We start from the raw sequence: 25906 nt of genomic DNA on the forward strand, positions 1-25906 counted from the left end.
ATACATATATGTACGTATCTATGTGTGTTTATTCACGTGGCCTAATTCATTTCTTATCATACACTGATTTAGGATTAATATTTCTTATCATACACTCATTTCTTATAATTGAATTAATATTTCTTTCAAGCATATTTAGGATTATTGTTATTATTCTTATTGTCATTGCTGTTGTCTTTGTTTTAGTTCTATGACATGGGATCAATCATGGACAAGCCTCAAGTTAACAAACACTTAAAAAGGGGAGACAAGTGAGAAAGAGGATGCTTGCGCATTCATTTATTTAAAACAAACACGCACGGTACAATACAAACAAGAGAGAGAGAGAGAGAGAGAGAGAGAGAGATAGCAGGGCCTAGACAGGGTTTGGGGAGGGGGGAGGGGGGAGGGGGGAGGCTTAAAAGGGAGAGACCATTGTTAAAGCACAAATTTTTTTTTTTTGGGAGGTAAAGGACACTTTGTCGTCCCACTCAATTCATTTTAAGGAGTGGTTAGACATTATTAATGGAAGCTTCCAAGCAGATCTGGTCCCTTTGTTCTGCTGCTTCATGAAGCAGCTCAGAGTCTTTGTAGTTTTGGTTGATGATCAGCTGAGGGGCAGCAACTGCAGCTATGAGCTGGGGAGCTGCAACTACTGCTGCTGCTGCAATTATATCCATTTCCTTACACACCACAGTGTTCAACTTCACAACTTCAATGATCTGCTCTGACAATTCAGAAACCTTATTCTGCTCCTGAATATTATCACCTGCATCCCTCCTATTGCTGTTTCTGTACACTGCATAGACCACCATCTGAGCTATTCCAAACCCAAAACCCAGCACATTTGGAAGCTGTTTTCATAAAGCAAGAAAATCCATTAGAGTTTACAAATTAAACGAGTAAACTATGAAAGTTGAGCTTGAAATGGGAGGAGGGTCTGCTTGGTATGTGTGCAAACTGAAGTCTCAGTTGATTACTCACTGCAATGCACGTGTCTTTCAATAGTAGGCCATAGAAGAACCACACAACTGCACAGAGTGTGAGACAAAAGGACAGGGGAAATGGCATGAACTCCACACTCTTTGTCCTTATAACTTGCCTCTGCAGTTAATTAGAACATCAAATAATTAAAATGGGTTTGTCAGAAACTTAAATAGTTCAAATGGATTTACTAGAAAATCAAACAACCAAAATGGGTTTGTTAGAAAATCAAAAACTTAAAAAATTGGGTTTACTAGAAATCCAAAATAGTTATTATATTGATAAGTAATATGCTTACAATAACACAGAGAGGTGCAGCGAAGACGCTGGCAGAGAATGCTACGCAGAACCATCCAAGAATCTTCACCCTTTTGGATCCATTTGCTAGGAACGTAGTTACTACGAGGATCAACCCGAATGCACCGAAATTCAGCAAAAGAAGAAGCTTCATAGCTGCAATCTGCATCAATTGCCCCAGTGCAAGCATTAAGCTTCAATTAACTTTTTTTACACATTTATTAATAAAAAAAGTTACAGTTAGGAAATGAGAGAGTATATTTCTAGTTATATTATTTAATACCTTAGCTTTCTTTGGTGCATAAAAGAGGTACATGGAAATGTAGATGAGCTCTATGAGACATCCCACAGAGTTAACAGTGATGAGAAGGTTGGCTCCTTGCTTGAGCAATGCATAGTATATCCACAGCATTGCACTGAACAATGCAACTACATAAGGAACTGCCTGGAACCCTTCTGTTGATTTCCTCTTGTATATTTTGCAGAATGTTGGCCTGCATGCAATGAGAATTAACCAAGTTTAAGTCAGACCCAGTTAATGTTGAGTTGTAGTTGACTAATTTCTAATGCTTAATTGAAAAAGAAAAGCTAAGAGTAAAAGGTAATGAGGAGAGGACTTACAGTGGAGAAAGGTACACCATGAAAGAGATGATATTACCTGTCAAGGCAAAATTGTCAAAGAAGGGGAAATGAGTCAAAATTAGTAGTTCTTGCAAGATGGAGAAATTAATGGAGAAGACAGGAATAGAAAAATGTTGGTGTTACTTGAACTGAAAATAAAATGATAAGTATTGGGATTTGCATTTTTTTTTTTTGTTAATAAGGATGTGAACAAGACATTATATATATATATATATATATATATATATATATAAAAATTCATCATCTGCCACATGGACTCACTTAGATACCCTCTTACATCCTCCTGTCCAAATGATTCTAGCAAGCACAGCGCCCCCCCCCCCCCCCCCCCCCACCCAAAAGCAAACTAAGCTGCTAGAGAGAGAGAGAGAGAAGCAAATGTAGTCACCATTGTAATATAGTATTTGGAAATATGAATTTGATATCTTAGGTTTGGATGTGTGTAAATTTGAACAAACTAACTGGACAATATCTTTAATAGAATATTTCATTAATGATGCCACCAACTAAAGTAAATATTAAATTCTGGTTTGATTGAGTCAAATTTTTTCCACGATCACATAAATTGGCGGAAAAGGATTCATATAGCCGACCCCACTAATGGGACTTAAGACTTGATTTTGTTGTTGTATTAAGTCAAATCTTTCTTTAATACTACTAGACTAGCAATTTGACAAGGAGAGGAAACAATGGGAGTTAGAAAAATAGAGAAGTCAAAAATAATGCTGCCATGCATGTCCCATTTGTACCCAACGGCATAATGATGCATGGAAAGTAATCAAATATTTTACCTAAGAGACCAAAAACAAAAACCCATGTCAGATTAATGATCAAAACAGCCATTTCCTCAGCCTCAACTCTTCTATCTCTTTCTATGATCTCTCTCTCTTTCTCTCTTTCTCAGTTCCACAATACCGTGACCATGAGAATGAAGGAGGGAAGTATATATAGGGTGCAAAGGAGAAGGAGCATTAAGCTAATTAGCTTGCTAGCTAGCTACCACTATGTACTCAAGTTGCTTGCAATTACTATGAAAGAGTTGGGGGATCAACAGAGCCAAAGGGTGGCGTGAGCTTGTGTTTTTTCTTTACAGTTGTTTGGATGATCAGTGGTCACCACACTCCAAACATCTTTCCTGTGCCCTAATACCACTTTTTATCATATTTAGTAATAACTGCATCCAAAAGCAGTCTTCCTACCCAGGCCCAAGCCCACTTGCCAGTACTCTTCTTGGTACACCCTACAGACCCAATTGGCCAATTCACTGGGGGCCCCCTCATGGGCCTTTCTGATGTGTCACCCACCAAGTGATTTTTGAGGCTCACAACTCATATTTCAGTTCTAGGGTTTTCATATTCCATGCTCTTTTAACCTTCCTCCTCATCCTCAGCCCCAAAAAAAAAAAAAAAAAAAATTATATATATATAAATATAACCACCCAATCCTACAATTATTTTTGTCCACTCTCACCAACTTGCTTGGCACATTAATGGGTTTCCTCTGTTAACATATACCTTGAGAAGTTTTGAGCCATTCAATTCCACTGAAATTTTGGTTTTGAGTTATTTTGGTGCTTTACTGAAAGAAGAGTTGCCATTATGCTAAAAATGTTTGCTAAATTAGGAAGGCTGCTCCCACCAAACCAAGGCATTTTTTGTTCATCTGATCTGTACCCCAGGAAATGTTGGTTCATCTGACTTGTACCAATGGAACAGCTGTAATGCTGACATGGAAAAAAGTGATTGGGCGGAACCAACAAGTAGGATGCACGCTTGGGGATTTCATTCAAGACTGTTGAGCTTACCCACTTATAACTTGTGTTAGACAGCTTAACCATGTCATTTAAAGATATGAATTACAATTGTAAGTGGTGGGTAGTTTTGAACTTGAGATTATTCATTTTATTGAGATAGCCACACAATCTTAGGCTTTAATTGGTTGTCAAAAATATTATATGAATGGAATTCAAAGATTCTTGTTTAGCTTACTCCTTACACATGAGATAATTTGTAATAGCAATTTCGGTGCAGCTCAAATCCCACCATCTCCTTTTTATCAGTAGCCTTATATAATATTTTAAATAACAAAACATTCTTGGACTAGGGTTTGTTATTATATCACTTGATGCAATGCCAATGTCTAACAATACTAATTCTCAATTCGAGTCAGAATGAAACTAATACGTGGGCTTCCTTATAGGCTTACCACGCTAGAAAGATAAAGAGCCCTCTTCCCGCTCCCTGACCTCTCACCTTTCCTATTGCCCGCCACCAGCAAACATATATAAATTAAAATACTGGTTCTTTAAGTAATAATATCCTAGAATCTTGAAAATGTAATTCTAAGATAATATCATGAATAAAAAATTAAAATTTTAAATCTTTCTATGCCAGCTGCACCAGTTGGTCAATTTTTTTGGATCCCATCAGCTAGGAAGCTTTATGATGTGTAATCCCACTTCATGTGTGTATATGGTGGGGGAGCTATATACCATTTCTCCTCGTCTTGCATGAACAAAGGGAGGGCAGTATCTGAATGGAGAATATGCTGTTCATCCAAAACATGTCACACTTTGAAGAGTTGACCTCAAGCCCAATAGACTAGCTGAATTCACTTCCTTCCTCTCCTAGCCAAGGGGAAATCTTGATCTAATGGGGCAACTAGGGCTAGAGGTTCCCAAACTTTAAGGTCATGTGTGGGTTCATATAATGAAAGTGTCTACTATTTATTGATAGGCTAATTCGAGGATGAAATTTTTTTAAGGGCACTAAGAGAATGTTCATAAAAAATGATTTCTTCATGTAAGATTAGAATTCTCCAATTCTATTTGGCGCATTGGTACTATGTCACCAAAAATAGAACTCAACTCACAGCCTTTGGAATAAAATATAGCCCTTATTGACATATGTCTCAAATCTCAAATAGTGGGATCATCCATCATTTGTCACCATAAGTGACAGCTTGCTTTTAATAGGTAAGCTCTTATTTTGAGTGGTTTCACATTCAACAAATTGGGATTTCCATTCTAAATTAACAACCATAGTTGCTGAAAAAAATATTGTAACCATCACCAAACTTCCTACCTATTCTATATTTGATGGTTTTGATGGCATTCTTGGTTCATGGAACTTAAAGCTACATTGTAAATTTCAAACATTTGATAGGAATTTATTCATCAGGAATCAAAACCTACTTGAGGAAAAATAGATGAACCTAATGTTTAGAAAGATCTTGAATTTGAATAAGATGTAATATAAAAATTGTATGGAAATTCATCCGAATCCACTCAAATCTAAATTCAAAGTCTAAAATCCATGTTCTCAAATGAAACATAACAGTAAACTGAAATTAAACTTAATTGTAACGTCAAAAAGATGAGAAGAAAACGAAAGAAAATTAAAAGGCAGAATAGATCATCAATTGTCAAAACTTTACTTAGCATGTCATTAGCCTTGATTTTTTTTTTCTTAACTATGTTCGAATAAATTTTAATTTTAATAGCAATTCACATAGAGAAAAATATATACACGTTGACAAATTTTTCTTATTTTGTTTCCCTTTATTTTGCAAAATTTTTTATCCAGAGAAAATCTCAGACAGGTAAACAAGGTAATTAATCACCTGTTACCAGATGATCACTGCCTATTGATGGGGAGAAATCCATATTTGCAACATTTTGAATTCCTAAGGCAAGCAAATATAACATTTCATAAACTAACGACCTTCAATTTAGCTTTGTATAAATTTAAACAAAATTTAATACATTTTTTTATACAGCCATTATTATTCACACAAATTCAAATGTAACATCTGAACTCTACACTCCTGAATAATTTGCTTTTATTGATCCTGTTGAGTATTTGCTTTTATTGAACGTTTAAAGCTTCATTATTAGGCAGGCAGGAAGTTCTCCCCTGTACTTTCTGCATCCTCTTTCCTCTGAGCCCGTAGCCTTTCTTTCAGCTTCTTACTCTCTTCGAAGTTTGCCCTCCTCTTCAAAGCTTTCTGTGAGAGGAACATATGAATCAATTTCAAAATGCTAATATAATTAAAGTAACAAAAAGGAGAGATCCATACCAAGAAAGATTGCTTCTAGGAGCTTTCTGTTGAAAAAAAAAGGAAAGATCCATTTCCAAATTGTTAAAACTAGTTCCGTATGAAGAAAACTCACTTCTTGGCGGAAACAGCGATCAAGCTTAATTTTCAGATCTGTGCATTCACCGAAGAATTTCGCAATAGGATGGTCTAAATGACACTTCTGGAACTGCTCAATAACCTGCAGCAAGGAATATAAAACAAAAGGATTTCCATTATAGACACGTGTCTATCTGTTCATATTATCCACTAGAACATGAAGAATGACTAAAAATCACACAATATCACTGGAACACTTAAAAAGTCATTTTGGTAATGTGAATATATCTAATGAGAATAACCGACTACAGACCACCTTTTCTCTTGGTAAGTTTTTAACCTGTCTAAAGTCATTTTGGTTGCTTACAGCACACAGTTTCTGCTCTATCAAGGGCCATGTACTTTGTTCTGTTAAAGACAGCCGGCATATAATTTTGAAGACTCAATGGTCAAGAATTGTTTTGGCACTTTGGATCTATTATGGAATCTAGGAAAAATTGAAGAAAATGTAATGCTAAGGCAGGTTGGGTGGAAATGGAGATCTGTTTTATGCATGTTTGGTGATCATAAAATATCATTAAAATTAAAAGCTAGTTTCATAAGATGGATATAAGACCAGCAATGTTGTACAGATCAAAATGCTGTAAGCATTAGAATCCTCAGTAACCAAGAATCAGCATATCCAAAATGAGGAAGTTGCGTAAAGGAGAATGCTAAGATTGCATAGTAGTACAAAAGATAACTTAGGAATGAGGGCAAATTAGACACATAATCTGTAGAAGATAAGAGTGGTTAAGATGGTTTGAACACATAACATAATCCAAATGACACACTAGTGAGGAGGGTTAATTTTTGTTGAATATGGTAGACGTAAGTCTATACTAACTAAAACCAAGATAAAAGGAATTGACAGGACTTCAATTTTGGAAGACATTAGCCCATAGTACAGAATGACAGAAGAGGATTCCTGTTAGCCTGTAACCAGTCCCACCTAGTGGGACTTAAGGCTTGGTTGTTATTATTGTTTACTTAACAAAGGTTTAGACCAGCTTTAAAAGAAAGAGAAAGATCTCTTCATTATAATCTAATATATGATACAATTAGCAAGGTTGGGGTGTAAGTGAGTCAACTCAATCCACAAGCCACTCAAGCTCGATACGCTCTATAGCTTGACACAAGTCGATTACATTCAAATTCAAGCTATTCAAATAGCTCGACGAATTGTGCTTTTGAGTTTTGCAGTACTAATGAGTCTAATCAAGCTCAACTGAGATTTTGTTATCTTATTAATTTTTGTAGTGTATAATTTTATGATATATAATATTGTCTTATAATCAAATTAAGCTTCATTGAGTTGCACACAAGTTTTATGAGCTCGCAATCAAGTGGAACTTGACTTCAACAATTATAAGATCGATGGAGTTTGGGACAAGTCACCAGCTTAAACTTTCTGAGTTGAGTCAATCTGTAAATCACCACGTCAAACTTGAATACACCGTCAAGCAAGGTGGTCTATCACAAGTCAAAAGCAGCGTGGTAACATGAGCATTTGGCAAGTTCCCAAAGAAGTGACCATTTGGGAAAATGAAAATCATAAGTAGAACAATAACTCACCTCTGCACACATGGGGTGTCTATGAAGTGTTAGAGGAGGATGCATTTCCCACCACAATTCAAGCTGTAATACACTGCAACAAACCACCCAATCCTATTTTATTCCCTTAATGACAGGCAAGATAAGGTATACAATAAAAAAGGAATAACAGAAAATGGGATATGGTTTTCAATTATCAAAGAAGAATTCCAAGCAATATGCCTTGAAAGCCCATGAGCTGGACATGCAGGACACAAAATAAAATGAAGTAAAAAATTTACAAATGATAAATATCCCCATGCTCCTGAGTCCTCAACTCAAGCAATCACCTAAGCAGAATCAACTTGAAAAGTGTAGACAAGCAATGAAATTCACCATTTTCTACTACCCAGCAAACTTCAACCCCTCTTGTTTAATATTTTTTACAATAAATTACAAACATGAATATCTAATAAGATAAGAAAAATATTTAAAAAGAAATCAATGAGAACTCTACCTAGCATTCCTAAAGTACAGGCTAATAAAGATGAAAACATGTAAAAAAGCAGATTCCACTTTGAATAAAACAGAATTGGAATTATTCTACCTACAATATCAAATCCCTATGTTAGCGCAACTATGATCCCAGAACGACCCAATAAAGCCAATACAGCTTGGTGTAGTTTTGTGGAAGAATAATTAAAAGGGGGAAAATTCAGTGCTGACTGAAAGTACTCTTTCCAGCCTTCACACTCAAATCATTGCCTTTTTACTATTCCAGCAGAGACTGCTGGAAGACTGGAGATATAGAGTTCCATCCTGTTAAGTGGGAAAAAGTGTTTCCCGATCAGTCATGAATCATGGGGGGTTGGGTCTGGGAAATCTCCAGGGTTTTTTAATCATGCTCTGCTCCCAAAGTGGTTGCGGAGATTTGCTGATCAGAACAAAGGCTTGTGGAAGAAGGTTATAAAGGTTAATATGGAGGCTCTCATGTAGGATGTTCTCAAGGACAGAGACAAGGAAGAATTGATGCTAAATGCAAGCTTGCTTTGTAATAATAGAACCTCTTGGAATTGGAATTTGATCAGGAATGGGAGCTAGAATGTGTAGAACCTTCTGAGCATTCTTCATGAGCAAACTTCAGCAATGTTAGGGAATTCTCTCATCAGATGGAAAAGTAGAAAGAATGCAAGTTCACATCAAACTACAATATTTTCATCAACAGGGGCATAGGAGATTTCTCTTGGAAACTTGTTTGGAGACCAAAAGGGCCAGAAAAGATAGCCTTCCTTGCCTTGGATGCTGTATAGGAGGCTGAGTAATCTCCTTCTCCACTGCAGAATCGCATGGAGAGTTGGGGCCTCATCAGGCAGTAGCCTGGGGTACATGGGGTCATTCAGGTTCCTTGATGCTGCGCTGGAGTGCTGGGGGCAGAAAGAATGGTGGGAAAAAAGGTGCAGGGCATGGCTCCCCTTAGTCTGGTCGGATGCATCCAGAGGGAGAGGAACAAAAAGGCTTTTGATGGGGAGGAGATGCCTGCACAGAACTTTAAGGATCCTAAATTTTAGTCCAGGTCTCTTTATTAGGCTGGGTTTTTTATATGTGATTTTTTGACTTAGTTTTTGGCTTCTTTATAATACATGGGCTGGAAAAAAAACAAACAAACAAACACACACAAAAACAAAAAAAAACAAAAAAAACAGAAAGAAAAAAAAAATCTGGACACATTTTAAGCCTTCATCAAAAGAACCACTCAGTTCATAATAAATAACTTAACATTAACAAGATATGAAATAAAAACACAAAAGTTTCCTGAAAATTATATTTTTAAAACTTAATATACTAAAAACAATTTATATTCAACAATATGTAACTATGACCAGTGCTAAATGCGAGCTTCTAAATTTACTAAGCTTTTCTAAAACAACAAGATGAAACCAACATGCCTTCCAAAATCAACCCGATGGCAACCAATAATTTGGCTGTGCTATAATAATGCGGTCAAGCTAAATCAATTCCAATCGCATACAAAGAACACTCAAATATTTCATGCAAAACAGCAACTAGGCTGAGAGTCCCACTAGGTGCATTTGGCCACATGAATCCTCTCCCCACCATTCCTCGCAATTTTTATGGCAATATCCTTCAAACAATGGAGTTCAGTTAAATCCTTATCATCCTCGTCCATTTAAATGTAAATTGTAATAGTTTTCTACAATCACACAGCACACTCATAGAACTTCTACTTTCAATTTATTCTTTAGCTTGCAAACTGGATTCAAACTAATCCTAAGAATTTCTTAACAATCAAGTTTAATATTTTATCCAATATTCCTCCTAAATTGACTAAAATTACATTTCATTAACTTGCCCTTATAAAAAGTATAGAGATGATACGTATAAAAATATGTGTGTGTGTGTATCAGGATGGGCGAACACGTACAACAATTTCAAATCATTATTAGTACATACAAAGATTGGCATAGGAGATTGATTACCGAGTGATTACACAACTATGTGTAATTCGTGCATTGCATATCTTAAGCATGCATGATGCAAAAAATGCTTCAATGTGTAAAACCCAATTGTACCACTCCTTAGAATATATGTACCAGTGGCTTATTACATTCCTCACTCACACATAATTGCATTAATCAATTAGCTAATGAATGTATGCTAGATGAAACAATAGACCAATGGGTTGATAGGAACAACACCCTCTCTTGATATCCTTAATACCTCCACCTTTTGAGACCCGGCAATGGAGAGGGCAGGTGGCCGGTTGGGGGTTGGAAGACGGCTTACTTATCCTTAGATTGCATTACTCTTATCAATGCTGCGCTTTCTAATATTCCCATTTATTTTCTTTCCCTATTTAAAATTCCAGCCGGGTGGCAGAGGCTTTGGAGGGGATTATGAGAAATTTTTGTGGTTAGGAGCTAGGGAGGGTAGGAGGGACCATCTTGTTAGCTGGGATAGAGTTAGAAGAGTTAAGTTTGGGGTTTGGGCCCAAGGAATGTGGTGTCTAAACATCTTTCTAGCTGGAATATGGCTTTGGAGGTTTCCCTAGGAGGTTGATACCCTTTGGCACATGGTAATTGGACGCAAGTACAGTTTGCGTCAGAATGGGTGGGATACTAGAGGAAGCAACAATGCTTCTCATGCAAGCCCTTAGAAATTCATTTCTTAAGAAACCCATTTATTCTATCCTCTTACTTGCTTCCAAGTTGGAAATGAAAATCTCATTTGGTTTTGGTAAGATATCTGGGCAGAAGAGGTTTCATTGGAATATTTGCTCCTTTGCCCCTTCTGTCTAGCTTACATAAATTCCCTGATCAACGCTTTCTATTTTTTAGAGGGGGCTCTCTCTCTTAGGATTTTCATTTCTTTAGAAATCTCAATGAGAAAGGGGTTGATAATTTGACTATTTTATTGTGAGTGTTGGATTCTTTTTCTCCCCAAGTGACAGATGACTCAAGGATTTAGATAGGGGGACCTTTACTACAAAATCTCTCTCTCTAGGCTTATGAAATCTTTGAGTCCTTGTTCTTTCCCGTTGAATAACTTCATCACAAAGGCAAAGGTTCCTTTTAAAATTATGGACCTTTATCAGTTTAATACCAATGATTTGTTGCACGAAGAGACCTTGTAAGGCATCAATCCTCTGTTTTGAGTAAAGTGAAACTACTGATCACTTTTTTCTCCATTGTTGCGTGGCTAAGAGACTTTGGGTCCTTTCATTTTCAGTTTTGATGAGATTGTGGCGCTTTTTTTGGCCATTGATACTTTCTTGTCAGTGTGGTATAGTATAGAGCTTTTGGGAGGAGCAAGAAGAGGCTGGCCTTATGAAGGTTCGCTGTCTTTGTGCTATTTTGGACTTTGTGCACTGAAAAGATCATTGGGATTTTTAATGGCAAAACAACCCCCTCTAGTCTTCTTTGGGACAGAGTTGTTTTCCTTGCTTTTTTTGGGCTCACTCTTTCAGTTTTTTTTCCCCCCGAGGAACATTACTATTTGATCTTCCAAGAGATTGGAAATAGCAAAAAGCTTATATGATAGAGTGCTCATGTAATAGTGAAATCAAGTGTTCAAATGTTGCATTCCTAAATCAAACCAGCTTATAATGAAAAGGAAATAAAAAGGAAATTAATACTTATACAATACACACACACACACACACACACACATACACATAGACCTGACAAAGCAGACTGGCTCGGATAACCCGTGGCGGATTATCGGGTAAAGAAATCATAATCCATATTCAACTCGTTTAAGTGGCGGATTCGGGTCGGACAATTCATGGCGAATGGCAGATAATCTGCCATTCTCAAATATAATTTTATTATTATGGTATTTTTTAGCAAAAAGATATTAAATATTTTCATTTTATATTTATATTGAACATAATGAAATGACAAAAAATGCCTTTTAATATGATTTTTTTTATAATATGCCTTTTAAATTATGCCTTTAAACTTTTATGCAGGCTAACGAGTCTTTTGGTAGTCTATCCTACATTCCTACTATTATACAAAAAGATTGTGCGAAACATGGACTAGGAATCTTTAACCAAGCCCACAATATTTTAGGCTCTTCCATCTTTTAGAACATTCTAAAATATATAAAAAATTATATATATATATATATATATATATAATATAATGCAGGAATGTTTAATTACAATAGATTTTAGACAGCAAATGAAATTATTAGATTTTGGGTAGGTTTTATGAAATTGTGGGCTCAACTGCATCTAAATACATATAAATTTAAGTCCAAAAATTGAAATTTATATTCCAAAGACAACCTAACCCTAATTGAAGTGATCTCCTGTCATTTTCAAATTGATGTGGTTTTAAAGGTATTACCACACTCAGGCTTTTTTTTTTGTAAAAAAAAAAAGGGGGGCGGAGAGCGCTTGAGTTTTTGTCCAAAGTAAGGATAAATTTGAGAAAAGAAAAAAAAAATGGAATGCTTCTCACTTTTCCTCTTTCCTTTTACTTTTTAAATTGATTAAGGTTGGGGTATGTATTGAAATGAAGCATTAAGTAACTATTTCATTTTATGGAGATTCACTCGGTTTAATATATTCGGTTCTTTCTGTACAAGGTGCACGCCTACTCTGTGCTCCAACAGATTATAACATAAACGGTGGGAATATTAGCGAAACAAAAAATACTAAAAGAAACAGCAATTAAAAATTTTCATCCGTACGGCCATACCTGCTGGCTGCTTGCTGCTTCGGTGCTTCCACTGAAGCAGGCTAGCTTGGCCGAGTGACTAGGCAAGGGCCGAGTTACGAGCGGCTGGTGAGCGACTGGGAGAGGACCGAGTGATCTGCCAAGCTGGTGAGCGACTCAAGCAAGCGAGACAGCGAGCGAGCGACTCTGTGATTGTCTCAATCTGGGCCGTGGGTGGCCATGGCAGTCGGTGACGGCAGTGGGAATCATGACTCGTGGGAGGACACTAGGAGTTGGGATGTGGTTGCCTGGGAGTGGGAGGGGGGGTGTGGTCTGTGTGGCCATGCGGGCACTGGGCAGTGAGTGGGCAGGGTAGTTGGGCTTTTATGGGTTAATTAGTAATGGGCTTTTAAGCGGATTGGCGGATATCCGTCGAATAAACTCGACCTGACCCACTAAGGAGGCGGATAAAAAATGGAAAACCATATTCGACTCATTTAACAAGCGGTTGATTATAAGTCGGTTAAAACGGGTTGGGGTTCGGATTAACGGATTTTTCTCCATTTTGCTAGGTCTACGTAGACACAAACACAACAACAACAAGTCTTGAGTCCCACTAGGTCGGGTTGGCTACATGAATCATTTTCTACCAATTGACTCTATCAAGAGAATTTTCCTCCTCTAACTTAAGAGCAATTAAATCCTTCCTCACTACCTTATTTCAGGTTATTCTAGGTCTATCCTTACCTCTTTTAATACCAAAAATAATAATTAACTCACTCCTCCTCACAGATGTGCTACTAAGCCTGCGTTTAAATGCTCAAACCATCTAAGCCTCCCCTCCCTTATCCTTTCCGTGACTAGCGCTATGCCTATTTTATTATGTATATGTTCGTTCCTTAATTTATCTTTTAATATTATTCCACTCATCCACCTTAACATTCACATTTCGGAAACTTTTACTTTTTGTACATGTTTCTTAGTTGTCCAACATTCTGAAGCATGACTGACCTTAGTTGTCTTATAAAATTTTCCTTTTACAATCACAGAACATGTCAGATGCACACCACTCTTCAATTTCCCCTTCTGCTTGCATAATAGATCCAAGATTTTGAAGTCTAGTAGTGTTATTAATTTCTTAATTATCAAGTTTAATCTTCTCTCCAATACCTCCCTAAAAAAAAAAAAAAAAAAAAAAGGTAGCCCGGTGCACAAAGCTCCCACATATGCGGGGTCCAAGGGGCGGACCACCAAAAATTTCATATATTCTATATTATTCCTACTTATTCTAAAACCTTTAGACTTAAAAATGGTTCTCCAAAACACCACTCCTACATCCATCAATCAAGACAAATATCATCTACATACAACATATACCAAGGGATCTCGTTTTGGATATTCCTAGTGAGTTCATCAATTATTAAAGCAAAAAGATAAGGACTCAAAGTAGAACCTTGATGTACATCTATTGTGATTGGAAAATCTCTAGATTCCCCTCATACAATCATAGCGCTAGTCATTACACTATCATACATATCCTTAATGACCTTAGTATATCTACTGTAGACTCCCTTTTTTTTATTTAAAGCTACCAAAGAACTTTCCCAGGTACTCTATCATAGGTTTTCTCTAGGTCAATAAAAACCAGTGTTTTAAAAAGCTTTATTGAGGAGTGCCTCTTAAGGCAATTTGGACCTAAAACGCCCTAAGGCGTAAGTGGTAATGAGCAACTCTAGAAAGGTGTATGCCTCAGGGGAGAAGGCGTACGCCTTAGGCCTAAATGCTCGCCTTTTACACCTCAAATGTAAAGGCGTACGCATGTTGGGATGCTTGATTTAATACATAAATTAAAAAAAGAAAGAACCTATAATGAATCTAAAACCCTTTCCTCCCTCTCTTCGACGAAGCTTCTTCTCTCGGCAAAGCTTCTACTCTCGATGAAGCGTCCAACAAGTCTTCTCCTCAACGATAGCTTATGCTCTCTCGGCAAAGCTTCTTCTCCCTCTCCGACGACTCAACGACTGCCTCCAACGATTCGTCCAAGCTTCTCGTCCATCTCTGACGACTCCACGATTGCTTTCGACGATTCCTTCAAGCTTGTCGTCTCTGTCTGACGAGTAGAGGGTCCCTTCCAAGCTTTGATATGCCTACGACGATTCCTTCGAACCTCTCGTCTCTTTGCAGCGACCCTCTACAACCTATCTGCTTCGAGATTTCATCTCAATATAAGGTTTTTGTTTCAGAAATTCAGATTTCTATTTTCATTTTTCAGTTTTAAGTTCTTGCTGCACTTGCTGATTGTTCCTGTTCAATAAAGAAAAATATGTCTGAAGGTGACTCCAAGGGGCAGAATTATGTTTTTATTTTTTTCTCCATTATTCTAATTTTTTCTCATTTTTATACTATATATAATTTTTTTATTTATTAATTATTTTAAAAAAATACAGTCCCAAATTGCTTACGCCTCAATGCCTTGAGGCTTACGTCTCGCCTTGCGGAGGGTAAAACACCTCGCCTTATGCCTTCGCCTTTCAAAACATTGATAAAAACCATATGCAAGTTCCTTTTCTTTTCCTTAAACTTTTCCATTAATCTTCTTAAAAGATAAATAGCTTTTGTTGTCGATCTCTCAAGCAAAAACAAAATTGATTCTCTGAAACTCTCCTTTCTAGTCTTATTCTTTGTTCAATTATACTTTCTCATGGTTTCAATTCATCGTATGACTCATAATCCACGATAGTTATTATAATTTTAAATATCACCTTGGATTGTATAAAGGTATTGGCATGCTTTTCCTCCATTTCTCTATTATTTTCTAGGTTTTTATAATAGTGTTGAATAGATTAGTTAACCATATACTTCCTTTATCCTCTAAACATTTCTAAACTTCAATTGATAAGTTATCTAGTCCTATAAATTTTCCACTTTTCATCTTTTATAAAGTCATCTAAACTTCAAGGACTCTAATTTTGTGACTAAATCTCCTACTTTTAGTTTTTTCCTCACTTGTCACATCCAAGCTCAAGCTTTCAATTTGGTTTTAATTAAATAACTTATTAAAGTATCTACGTCACCTCTCTTTTATGTCTTCTTTTTTTATCAAGATTTTATCATTCTTGTCCATTATATATTTTAGATCACCTAAATGTTTACATTTTCTTTCTCTAACTCAAGCAAGTTTGTAAGTGTCCTTTCTTTTTTTTTTGGGGTATTAAGTCTAGTATATAAAGTATCACAAGTGCTATGTTTAGCTTTACTAATAGCCTTTCTGCATTTTTTTTATTGCCTCTTTATATTTTTTAAGATTTCCTATAAAGGGTGTCCTCGGGCCATGAGGCTCCCTGCTAAGGGGAGGGTCGTCACAGTGTATGTAGCCTTACCCCTACTTTTACATAGAGAGGCAGTTTTCTTGGATTCGAACCCATGACCAACCGATCACAAAGGAACAACTTTTTAAGATTTTCTATATTTCTACAATTTAGCCATGTTTTATGTCAATTCCTTTTTGTCTTTACGACTTTTTGGACATTTTGATCCCACCACTAACTTTCTTTACTGCTTGAGTACCTTCCTCTAGATTCACCTAAAACCTCTTTTGCTATCTTCATGATAGAGTTGGTCATTCTTTCCACATAGTGATTGCATTTACCTTATCCCCTATTGTCCAATTACTCTCTTTATTCATTTTATCTTTGAATTTTACTATATTTTCTCCCTTCAAGCTTCACCATCTAGTCCTGTTGCATTTATTTATGTTGCTCTTTTTCTTCCATTTTTTAGTACATGTCTAAGACTCTATGTTGGATCTTTACATGACACAATACCACTTCCTAGTTAAGAAGAAACCAATTTGGCTTTATTTTGCCACTTTTGAAAGTTATTAAATGTTCTTCTCTTTTTACAAAGTAGGTATTCAATATAACCAAATCGTAGGATATGGAAAAATCCAAAATTATGTCATTGGCCTCATATTTATCCTCATATCCATGGTCTTCATGTATCCTCTTATAACCTATATTGTCCTTTCCAATGTGTCCATTCAAATAAGCTCCTATAGATGTCTTTTCAAACCTTAGTATCACTTGTATAATATTATCCATATCTTCCCAAAATTGTCTTTTAAGATTTCCTGTTAATCCTATTTTTGGAGCATATGCACTAATGATATTTACTATCTTTAGGCTCAGAGTTATCTTGATTTTTATGATCATATCCCCTATTATTTTAACATCTACCACATTATCTTTTAGGTTTTTATCTACAATGATTCTCATCCTGTTTTTATATTTCTTTTTTCCATTGTATCAAAGTTTAAATCCTAATTTCTCAATTTCTCTAACTTTCTCCCCTACCCATTTCATTTCTTGAAGGCAGATTAATTTTCCTCCTGTTTAGACTGACCCAATCTACTCCACCCTTGTCCATTTCTCGCTACATCTGAGTGATATAAGTGCAAAGCGTCGCTTGTAGGGAATGCCCCAATGAACATTTGGTAAAGAATCATGTTATAAATATCTCACAAGTTTTACAATAACTATCATCCACCTAATGCAACCCTACTCCTTCCAGGCTTGGGACTAGTTATGTGCACATCTATATTTCGTGTTACACAGGCAAAGTACAAAGATAAAAAAATATGTTATATATAGTCAATAAACAACTATTCAATGTGAACATTTAAAAGACAAACACACAAGCAAACAAATAACAAAAGCCAAAATATCAATCTATAGCATTAACATTTTCATTAACAATCAAGCCACCATTTGGTCCATTGGTATTGTCGAGATCATCATGGGTGACTTCATCAAGCCCATCATTAAAATCACTGTCACCATCATCATTATCATCATCAAATGCATTAGAAAGCTAAACAAGGTTGTCAAAATCGGGATCTTAAGTGGGAATGTTGGAGGGGTCTGTAGGATTGGATCAAGGATTGTAAGATTCTATTTACAATGGAAAGTAAATAATAAAAAATTACCAATGTGGAACTTTAAGAAGGAAGAAGGATGGAAAAGCGCTGTGGATTTGTGTTTTATTTTGGAGTATTTTGGGGTTTGTGGGAGGAACAAAATTAGCGTATATTTTTAGGGAAGAAATTAGCATTTTTGTTGGTGTGGGAGAAGATTCATTTTCTGGCTTCTCATTGGTGTGCGGGTAACAGTGACTTCAAAGGGATATGCTTTCTAAATATTCAGCGCAATTGGCATTCTTCTTTTGCTTTCTATGGGGTTCCCCAGATTTTCTTAAGGAGATGTCTCTTCTCCTATTTCTTCTACTATAAAAATTTTTTTAAGAATGTAGCTCAAGTGGTAGAGAGCCCTAGTATAGCTAGACTGCCACTGCATTGACTATAATTAGAGTTTAGAAATGGCCAATTTAGAATTCAGACTCGTAATTCATCAAGGCACAAAGAATTTCATTCAGATCATAAAAAGAAGAGCAAGAGAAGAAGAAGAAAAGAGATTCAATGCTGAGTCTGCTAAGTGCCAACAACCTAACAGTGTGACAATGCTTAAAAAAATAAATTGGCTGGTGTCATAAATAGCTCTTTGTGAGTCTATGACTATCAAAATTTGCTCTTTTTATTTTCTTAAAGGAAAAAAAAAGAAGCAAGATTCGAGAGAATGATAAGAATACGAAGAAATCAAGATCTTTTTCGAAGCTCTTCAACAAGAAAGACTCACGATCTCTCTGTTTCGAAGCAAGCGCTCTGCTGCGCCCACTGGCTTGGCTCTGTCTTTGGTTGCTGCTGATCAAACACCAGATGGAGGGCTCTCTGGTTCTCGAACTCCAAAGAAAGATGCTAGGTTCTGATTAGAACTTTAAAGAGAAGAAATCAAGTGCTGGATTCTGAACTTCAAAGAGAACTGAGGTGTTGAATTCCAAAAAGAAGTCAGGTGCCGGGTGTTGATTGATGGGAGCTCTTTTGCCCTAATATTTTAAGACTTGGGCCAAATAGGTTGCAAACTTAAACCTTTTGGAGTCTTTGGGCCCATAAAAACATTCATTGGGCCTTATTATTAAAGCCCAAAAGAGAAGAAACCCAATCCAAGAAAAAAAAAAAAAAGGCAGCCCGGTGCACAAAGCTCCCACGTATGCGGGGTCCAGGGAAGGGGCAGACCACAAAGTAAAATTGGTATAATCCTACATGCTATCCTGATTCTACCAATTCTTTTACGATTATTACTTGATTCTGATTATTGTTGTGATTTGGATTGTTGGGGTCAATCTGGATCGAAGAATCATATGATCCTAATTATGAATTGCGATTTTGATAACCATGGTGCTAAATATTTGTTTATATTCTCAACCTAGATATTGATGTTTGAAGTTTGAACTGTTTAATGAACATCAATCCAAAAACAAATTTTTGAGTCCATAATTTTATAAATATTTGATAAATCAAATCACTTTCTAAGTTGTCCATTCTTGGTATAAATTATACAAGACAAACATCGCACCTAATATAATTTGGTGAAATTTTAAAATAAAATGCATTGTATGATCTTATGATCCTTTCATAATCCTATAGATCCCATTGACCCTACCAATCCTACTATGGCTATACTCCAATCAAACCAATGTGTGAATCTCTCTACACATGATCAAGGTAATTCAAGGGAAGTAGGATCATAGGACCATGGATCAAGGTTCCAACACCCATCAACATATCTTGCATTTCAAAACAACTAAGCATTCAAGGCCATAATTTCATAATAGTCAACATTCCTCCATATATTATGTTGGGATTTGCTTCACGTGGTCGGATCACAAAGCAAAATGTATGCTCATGCATGCCTTTTAACCAAAAGTGCCATAAGATAAAGACTTACCATCACTACTACTCTGAAAAAATATCACACACCCCTTCCTACTGCCTCCAATCTATCTTGAAGCAAAGCTAATATCTCATCCCCGAATCATTTAGAGCTCCACCTACTGCCCCCAAATGCTGAAACGATATCCCAAATTCTCCTTGAATACTAACTCGATACCCTGAATTAGGGGTGTGCAATCGGTCGCTAATTCGGCCAATTAATTGAATTATTTCAGTTTAACTCCATCCCATAACCGAACCGACTAAATTGGTTTATTTAACCGAACGAACCCGACCGAACTGAATTATTGGGTAATTCGGTTAACCGAATTTAACCAAATAAAAATAAAATTAATTATGAGAAAAAAATTCATCTGGGTTTTTGGTAAGAGCAGGGAAGAATCGAAGAAGAAGAGAACAGGGCACTGGACTTTGGGTACAACAAAAGTAAGAAAACACAAATAAAAAAAAAAAATTAAAAAGGAACAAAACTCAAATTTAATGAACATTCAATCAAATATGAACAAGGAACACAAAGAAAGCCATTTTAAATAGAGAGGTTGATCAACATAAATATAATAATTTGGAGGAAACATTCTCTCATACATTTAATCAAACACATTGTGCTCATCTTAGGGCATTGTAAAATTTCAATAAAAATCAAAATGCCAAGACTTTTGAGTTTTGAACACAGCGGAAACATGAAAAACCTGAAGGACGAAGGTCCGAAGGAGTACTGCAAGTCTGCGAGAGTGCGAGCTGCGAAGTTGGGAAGGTGGAAGCCGAAGACCGAAGGGGAAGACTGGATCTGCCGATCTGGAACAGGAGGTTAGAACTCGCCGTCGCCGACTGTGTGTGAACTGCGAAGTGGGAAGGGAACTGGGAAGGGAAGCTGAAGCTGAAGGGAGCTGAGACTAAGGGTCAGGAAGTGCCAGCTGCCGGAGAAGTTGCGACTTGCGAACTGCGAACTTTGGAAGGGAAGATCCGAAGGGGGAAGAGGGAAATAGGAAATTGGGATTTAGGAATAACCGAATCCCGAATGGAACCTTAGCGCCCAACCTAGCCTAAAAATTAAAATCATAAATAATATAATTTAATAATTTATATTTAATTATTAATTAATTAAAAACTCGGATAATTCAGTTAATCAAAATACAAATTACCCGAATCGAAAACCAAATACCTAAAATTATTCCTTCTAAAATTGAGCCGAACCGAACTATAAATTACCCCAACCAAACCAACCGAACTCGATTGACAATTCGATTAATCCGACTAAAACTGAATTATGCTCACCCCTACCCTAATCCAACCCATATATTAAATTAAAATTAAATTTTTACATCTTAGCTGGATTTCTCATTGTCTATTTCTTTTTTCTTTTTTGCCAAGTTTTACTTTTATTTATGGTTTAAAAGTTAAGAGTCATTGCAAGAGTGTGTGCACGTATACATTTTATATGAAAACACTATAAAATACAAGAAAAACAGAATGTAAAAGGGAGGGAGGGTGTCAACACAAAACAATTAGTAGGTTTGGGATACTAATAACGTAAAGGAAAAATCTTTGCAAGTGGGCACCGACTAGTTATTGCAAATTATTTAAGGGTGTGTTCAGTATCATTGCTATTTTTTATTTTTTATTTTTATTTATGTACAATGCATAAACATATTATAAAAACGCATTTGTCTATATTACTAATTTTATATTTCTATTGTCAGTTTTTAACTATTTGGGAAAAATCTAAAAACCAGATTTTATGATTTTTAGCTATTTTGGCAACTAATTGCTAGAAATTTTAATATCTAGAAATAGTTCATTTGGATTAAATCATTCATTTTATATACTTTTAAATTAAAATTAAAAATAAAATGATCGTATGAATTTTAAAATAATTAAAATAAAAATATACACAAATCTCAAAAAATCATAATAAAGTCAATTACAAAATATTCTTATTATTTTTCAATAGTCATGTCTAATAAATTTTTTTATTGTACAGTAAATTTTGGAATTATAAAAATTAAGTAAAATAATTATAATAATTTTATTTTTTATAATAGTATTTTTTAAATGTGTATTATTTGAAATTTTATTATTTTAATCATATTTTTATAATATTATTTGATTTAAAGACAAAAATGAGAAATTTTTAATTAAGTTTTCAAGTGATAATTTTATAAATAATAACCAAACAGATTGTTGGTTTCTAGTTTTTAGTTTCAATTTCTAGTTTTTAGCTTCATTTCTGTAATTTTTTACCCTGATACTAAACAGCCCCCAAAATTTTTACAAATTTGGTTAGTTTTTGTTCTAAAACTTTGCAATTTTTGTTTAATAGTTGCACCAAATTTGCACTGAATTGCAACAATAGTGCCTTAAAAAAAAAAATTTTTGCCAAGAGGATAGTTTAATTTTAATAAATTTAGTGAAAAACTGAATATTTTAATTGAAAAAATTCCTTAGCACTGATGTCAATTTTTTAAGACAATTTTTTGCAAGTCAATTTTTTTAAGACTATTACCTTAGATTGTTATCAACTACCAGATGCTCATGGAGTTATGTCAAAGAACAAATGAAGAAAACCAGAAACAATGTGCCAACCCAAGCTGAGTCTTAACTTCCAATGCCTAATTATTGTGATCAATACCATATATATTTATAGAGCTCCTGGTGACCCGAAGAATAATAGCATTTTAATAATAATAAGAGGGAGAGAAAATAGATACAGAAACAGAAGGAGGCCGTAAACTTCGTCGACGACATTGCATTTTAAAAATAATATTAAATAATCATAAATTCAGGAAATTACCCAGCTTTGTTGACGAACACAGAATCTCGTCAACGAAGGTCTTCAGAATTTCGTCGACGAAAAAATACTGAGAGACGGTTCGGACTGCTCTGAATTTCGTCGACGAACACAGGGCCTCGTCGATGAATTTTGTGAAGGGCTCGTCGACGAGGTGACGTGTCTCGTCGACAAACCTGGTCCTATAAATAGTGGAAACTCAGGATTTTATCACACTTCTCTCGCTGCTCTCTCTCTCCTATGACTCCCTCTCCCTTCTCTCTTCGATTCCGACCTCACCAGTCGCCGAATCGACTATCCAAAGCTACCACGACGCTCCTGGCAGAGTTCTCTGCGAAGCTGCCGAAGCGGATCGTCGAGGAAACAGAGTTAGAATTCATCCTAAATTCAGGGTAAGATCTTTTATCCAATTTTTGACTTCCTGACAGTTATAAGAAATGATATAGACGGAAAAAATACTGATGTTATGTTCTGGCATATGTTGGTTTCAGGGTGTTTTTGTAGGTGGCCCTGCGGGTGTTAAGCTTGTATTCCCTAGAGGCTTTCCAGTAGTCAGTTAAGGGAAATATGTTATGCTAAGAAATTTCAAAATATTAGACAGTTTATTTATTTACGAAAATTATGTATTTTAGTATGGTGTGGCTTATGATTATGTATATGATACGAGGATATGTTTTACGAATTTAGTTTCCTGATTTTATGAATTTCAGTATTATGGTTATACGAATTTCAGTATCATGATCTTACGGATTTCAGTACCATGATTTTATGAATCTTAGTACCATGATTATACGAATACCAGTATTACGAATATGCAATTTCATGCTATGATTATTCAGATTTCAGTACGTTATATAGCATCATGGTTATTTCAGTACTTCAGAATCATGGTAAATCGGTTAGTTTTGTATAGAAATATATTATATGATATCAGACCCTGTTGGACTTGCAGCTACAAAGCACGGTACCGTTGCTATAGATATTATGTTACTTTATGAGTGCAACCACCTATTCAGATAATACGTGATACGGTCGACCACCTGGGCCCTTGAAGAGGTTAGGCTCCCCATCCATATATGGGTTGAGGTGGGCAGGTCAACTAACGAAGTTTAGTGATTTATTCCTGGTTGGCTAACCAGGGTAAATCCAGCCTACGGGCCGCACAACCTCGTCATGAGGGGCATGTCATGACACAGATAGCCACAAGGAACAGTTTCAGTTACTATTATTTACGTATTGATTTACAGAAACGGGGATCTTACTATATACACTAAAAGTATTTTGAATTATAACCATAATACTGATATGTCGAGCAATAGGGAAAAAGGGGTGGTGTACTTTATTATTTGTGATGTACTTTTTTACTCAGTTATTCATGTTTATATGAAACAAATTTCATGATATATAGTAGCTCATTTGGCACACACTAGTAATAGAATATTTCTTCTTACTGAGCGTTGGCTCATCCTAGTGTTAAAATATTTTTCAGGTGATCCAGGTAGGCGAGCAGATCAGGCTCGCAAATAAAGGGGCGTCTGTAGTGCCCTGTCAGAGAGAAAGTATCATTTTTGGGAGCGTTTTTGTATATCCCAGTACAGTTGAGGGAATTTTTAAAAAACAATTATATGTGTATATTTTGGGAAACATAATAGTACTCTGATATTGATTTTGTATTTTATATAATGGTTATATTTGTATGATTCTACTTCCTGCTGCTTAGGTTAATATCATGATATCAGAGTATGTTATTTGCTATTATGAAAAAAAAAATCAATTTAATTAAGCAGGTCGTTACAACTCCCTTTGCAAAATATGGAACAACTTTCCAACTTGAGAAAGCTCTATGCTCAAGCATTCCCATTGAACTATTATTGGCCCTATAAAACGGCAATAAAACAAGCAAAACAATGTATGTATGCCCAATGTCGCGATCCCACATCAAGCATGTACTACGAAAATTTTGAGCTTGTAGATGGTTTGTGCTCCAAGTACTTGAACCGCCGGATATAACCATGAGGCTAGTGAGTCAAAGAAGACAAGACCTTGTCGGAATTGGGCCAAGAACATTTTGTTTGGCATCAAAGCTACTCTAAGAGTATTGTCATGAAGGTAGATACTACAACTACATAAAGGTATAGGTCCCACTCAAAGATGTTGGTCACTCTAAAGAGAGCGTGGGATGAGAAAAGTTGTCACGATCCCATATAGGACATGAATCAGGGAGATCTTGGACTTATAATGATGGCTCAGGCTCCAAAGATATGAGGTGCATTTTATAGGACAAAATTATAAGGTTTGTGAGTCAAAATGGACAATATCTCGTTAGAGTTGGGCCAAAACCATTGCGGTGTCACAAATGTATTATATCAATTATCGAGGGTATGCGCCTTTAACATTTATGTAGAGTGCACGTGTACCAAAAAAAATGCAAATCATATATGCCAGATTAAAAAGAAAACAACATTGGAAAATAGAAATTAGCAGAGGAATGTGAGAAATTGATAATTTTGAAGGAGGCTATTTAAGTACATTGTTAAAAAATAGTTAATATATAAAATCATAGTAAGGATTTTATCTCCATTTCTGCCTTCGCTGTAATTGGAATACCAAAATGATAAATGTAGACGGGCATATGGGTTAATCAGTTCGAAATTCAGCCGCACTAACCTGAACCAATGACAAGTTTCCTGCCGGTTGCCCTTCCACGCTGGGCAACAACGATTGCTTAGCTCCTCTCAGTGTCTGCTTCGTCTGTTAATAAGAATATCGTAATCAGTATATAAATAATTAGGTTGGATCTTCGGGGTTTAACAAGCAGTTCATTTTCACGCTACCATTTTTATTATATCGTATTTACAATCAAGAAATGATGTAAAAGGAAAATCCAACACGGAATTGGGCAGAGAACCCCCAAAGGCTCATGCTCAAAACGATGTCCCTTAGCTCTCACATGGCGTAAGATATCTTCCTCTGCCTCGTATAACTTGTACTACAACGTGTGGTACTTCTCTTCCCAGAGAGAGAGAGAGAGAGATTGAGATTACCAGGAAGAGGAATACGACGGCGATGATGGCAATAGGGCTTCCGTGAGAGGGACCGGCTGGGGCGCGTGAGGTGGGTGCACTCTGAGGGAACGGGATGAGGAAGAGGGATTTTACTTTTATCATGCATTATTAATTATTACTTTTAGTTTAGCGACGCCTACTTCTTTTTTTTGGAATACGCACCGGATATCCACGCGTTCATTTTACGGTCCACGTGACTAATCCTACGCCCCTTGAAGTTGACCTCACAACTCCAAAGCAACGGTAAGTTCAGGAGTCCAGGAGCGGAAACGAGTCCGAAAGGGTTTGAACACCTGACCTCATGAAAGGCACTCCTGCAGCCCACACTACCACCTGAACTACACCCTGGGGGCTAGCGACAATGACATCTACTTATTGATGTTACTAAAAGTTCCCTAACAATTTAATTAGGAGAATT

The 25906-nt window shown here is 36.1% G+C and overlaps 2 protein-coding genes across 11 annotated transcripts; both read right to left on the minus strand.

Moving 5' to 3' along the window:
• Nucleotides 1-252: 252 nt before the first annotated feature.
• On the minus strand, nt 253-2820 carry LOC131160722 (bidirectional sugar transporter SWEET14-like). Its single transcript, XM_058116588.1, has 6 exons — nt 2694-2820; nt 1882-1918; nt 1544-1754; nt 1262-1423; nt 964-1083; nt 253-833 (listed from the first exon to the last, which is right to left on the minus strand). Exons 1-6 carry the CDS (start codon nt 2743-2745, stop codon nt 492-494), a joined length of 924 nt encoding a protein of 307 aa, XP_057972571.1. The 5' UTR covers nt 2746-2820; the 3' UTR covers nt 253-491.
• Nucleotides 2821-5607: 2787 nt separating this feature from the next.
• Nucleotides 5608-25561, minus strand: LOC131160724 (uncharacterized). Of its 10 annotated transcripts, none has more exons than XM_058116594.1 (6): nt 25468-25561; nt 25091-25174; nt 7651-7723; nt 7474-7548; nt 6074-6178; nt 5608-5907 (listed from the first exon to the last, which is right to left on the minus strand). In XM_058116594.1, exons 3-6 carry the CDS (start codon nt 7693-7695, stop codon nt 5794-5796), a joined length of 339 nt encoding a protein of 112 aa, XP_057972577.1. In that variant the 5' UTR covers nt 7696-7723; nt 25091-25174; nt 25468-25561; the 3' UTR covers nt 5608-5793. The 10 variants fall into 10 exon arrangements, with proteins under 10 accessions (XP_057972577.1, XP_057972575.1, XP_057972576.1 ...); XM_058116592.1 differs by having other exon boundaries at nt 5980-6178; XM_058116593.1 differs by having other exon boundaries at nt 5980-6178; nt 25258-25555.
• Nucleotides 25562-25906: the final 345 nt, after the last annotated feature.

This window comes from Malania oleifera, chromosome 7, assembly GCF_029873635.1.
Source record: "Malania oleifera isolate guangnan ecotype guangnan chromosome 7, ASM2987363v1, whole genome shotgun sequence".
Taxonomy (NCBI): Eukaryota; Viridiplantae; Streptophyta; class Magnoliopsida; order Santalales; family Ximeniaceae; genus Malania; species Malania oleifera.

What these genes read in the sequence shown, in the direction of transcription:
- LOC131160724 (XM_058116592.1), bottom strand. Translation starts at nt 7,695, where the DNA reads ATGCATCCTCCTCTAACACTTCATAGACACCCCATGTGTGCAGAG. An exon ending in GACACCCCATGTGTGCAGAG is followed by an intron (nt 7,549 to 7,650) that starts GTGAGTTATTGT and finishes GACTTGTGATAG; the next exon opens with ACCACCTTGCTTGACGGTGT. An exon ending in CCTAGAAGCAATCTTTCTTG is followed by an intron (nt 5,908 to 5,979) that starts GTATGGATCTCT and finishes TTCCTCTCACAG; the next exon opens with AAAGCTTTGAAGAGGAGGGC.
- LOC131160722 (XM_058116588.1), bottom strand. Translation starts at nt 2,745, where the DNA reads ATGGCTGTTTTGATCATTAATCTGACATGGGTTTTTGTTTTTGGTCTC. An exon ending in TTTTGTTTTTGGTCTCTTAG is followed by an intron (nt 1,919 to 2,693) that starts GTAAAATATTTG and finishes TTGCCTTGACAG; the next exon opens with GTAATATCATCTCTTTCATG. An exon ending in TGAAAGACACGTGCATTGCA is followed by an intron (nt 834 to 963) that starts GTGAGTAATCAA and finishes TTATGAAAACAG; the next exon opens with CTTCCAAATGTGCTGGGTTT.